This window comes from Rhea americana, unplaced genomic scaffold, assembly GCF_003343005.1.
Source record: "Rhea americana isolate MKP2758 unplaced genomic scaffold, rheAme1 scaffold_553, whole genome shotgun sequence".
NCBI lineage: Eukaryota > Metazoa > Chordata > Aves > Rheiformes > Rheidae > Rhea > Rhea americana.
This window is the reverse complement of record NW_028186705.1, coordinates 121,483-123,477: the sequence shown is the minus strand read 5'-3', so window position 1 is coordinate 123,477 and position 1,995 is coordinate 121,483. Positions and strand designations below refer to the sequence as shown.

At 63.0% G+C, this 1,995-nt stretch overlaps 1 protein-coding gene across 1 annotated transcript in view; it reads right to left on the bottom strand.

Moving 5' to 3' along the window:
* Window positions 1-1,995, bottom strand: part of TAFAZZIN (tafazzin, phospholipid-lysophospholipid transacylase) — a 4,379-nt gene that overhangs the window by 957 nt on the left and 1,427 nt on the right. Inside the window, exons 3-7 of the mRNA XM_085318815.1 lie at window positions 1,983-1,990; window positions 1,820-1,905; window positions 841-921; window positions 437-478; window positions 48-110 (exon numbers count right to left, since the gene is read on the bottom strand). Coding sequence (XP_085174941.1) covers window positions 48-110; window positions 437-478; window positions 841-921; window positions 1,820-1,905; window positions 1,983-1,990 — 280 coding nt within the window. The remainder of the gene's footprint in view (window positions 1-47; window positions 111-436; window positions 479-840; window positions 922-1,819; window positions 1,906-1,982; window positions 1,991-1,995) is intronic.

Below are 1,995 nucleotides of genomic sequence, written 5' to 3'. Positions count from 1 at the left end.
CTCACCCCTGTGCCCCCCCCCCCGATGCCCCACACTTCCCCGCTCACCCCCGTGCCACAAGGGCAGAATGATGGGGTCGAGGTGGCACTCAGCCAGGAGGCGCCCGATGCCTGTGGAGAGGCGCAGAGGGGGCAGCTGGGGGGCAGGGAGCACTTGGGAGGCTGGAGAGGCAGCTGGGGTACTTGGGGGCCAAGGGGGAGAGGTGGGGGACAACTGAGGGCAAAGATGGGGCTTTGGGGGGAGCTGGAGGCAACAGAATTGAGAAGCAGTTGGGCAGTTGGGGTCAGATGGGGGTAATGAGGAGCACAGGGCAATTAGGGGGCAGTTTGGACAGGTGAGAGGCCAAGGGGGCATTTGGGGAGCTGGAGGCGGCACTTAGAAGGAGCAGCTCGGGGACCGACGGGGAGAGGGAGGCACTTGGGGGTCAGGGTCTCACCCCACTTGAAACGCACGAACTCCTGCTCCACGGTCACTTTGCCTGTGGGGATGGGGGGGCATGAGGGGGCAGCAGGGAGACTCCCAGTGTCTCCCAGTATCCTCGCAGTGCCCTCAGAGAGACATGCACCCTGTCTCCTAGTGCTTCTAGTTGCTCCAAACACCCTCCCAGCGCCCTCCCAGTGCTCTCAGTATCCACGAGGAAACGTGCCCCTTATCCCCCAGTGCTCCCAGTCCCTCCCAGTGCTCCCAGTACTGCTGGGGAAGACATGCACACTGTCCCCAGTGCTCCCGGTACCTCAGGAAGGAGGGGCACCCTGTCTCCAGTATTCTCAGTGTTCCCAGTACATTCAAGAAAGACGTGCCTCCCCCCCCCATCCCCTGTGTTCCCAGTACTCCCAGTACCCTCAGGGAAGACGTGCACCCAGTCGCCCTGGTTGAGCTTCTCCAGGATGAAATCCATCCCTCGCTGGTAGACGCCATCCCCTGGGCACCAGGCCGGGCACTGAGACCTTCCCAGTACAGACTGGGAGCCTCCCAGTACTGACTAAGGCTCCCCCAGTGCAGACTGGGACCAACCCGTTATGGATTGGGAGACCCCCAGCACAAACTGGAACTACGCAGCATGGATAAGGACTCTTCCCTGGCCTCCATCCCACCATGCCCCAGTTGCTCCCCCAGCTGCAGAGGCCCCCAGTGGCTCCTAGTTGCCTCCCAGTGGCCCTTAGTGTCTCCCAGCTGCCCCCAGTTGCCTCCTAGTTCCACCTAGTGGCTTCCAGTCTCCTCCCACTGGCTCTTAGTTGCCCCTTCAGTTACACCACAATGAGTCCTAGTTGCCTCCTAGTAACCACCCACTGGCTCTTAGTGGCTCTGAACTAGCCCCAGTGGTCCCCCATGCCTCCCAGCTGCCCCCAGTTACCTCCAGTGGCCCCCCAACAACTCCCAGTTGCCCACCAATGGCCTCTAGTGGCTTCCAGTTGTCCCCTGGTTGCCTCTCAGTGGCCCCCAGTAGTTCCCAGTTGCTCCCCAGTGGCTCTTAGTGGCTCCCAGTTACCCCCATGAGCCCCCATGGCTCCCAACTACCCCCAGTTAGCTCCCAGTTACCCCCAGTGGCTCCTAGTGGCTCCCAGTTGCCTCCAGTGGCCCCCCATTTGCCCCCCTAGCAACTCCCAGTGGCTCCCAGCAGCCCTTGCAACAGGCAGCACCTCGGCAGACCAGTTACCCCCAGTGACCCCCCCATGGCTCCCAACTACCCCCAGTTAGCTCCCAGTTACCCCCAGTGGCTCCTAGTGGCTCCCAGTTGCCTCCGGTGGCCCCCTACTTGCCCCCTAGCAACTCCCAGTTGCTCCCAGTGGCTCCCAGCAGCCCCCGCAGCAGGCGGCACCTCGGCAGACGGGGACGCAGCGGCCCAGGCTGAAGAAGCGGGAGTGCAGCTCATGGGTGAAGCAGATGTCAGCAGCCGTGGGGGTCCTGAGGCGAGTCAAGGTGATTCGGGGCAGAAATGGGGCTCCCCCCACTCCACGCCTCCCCGCCCTCAGCCCACTCACCAGCGCATCTTGT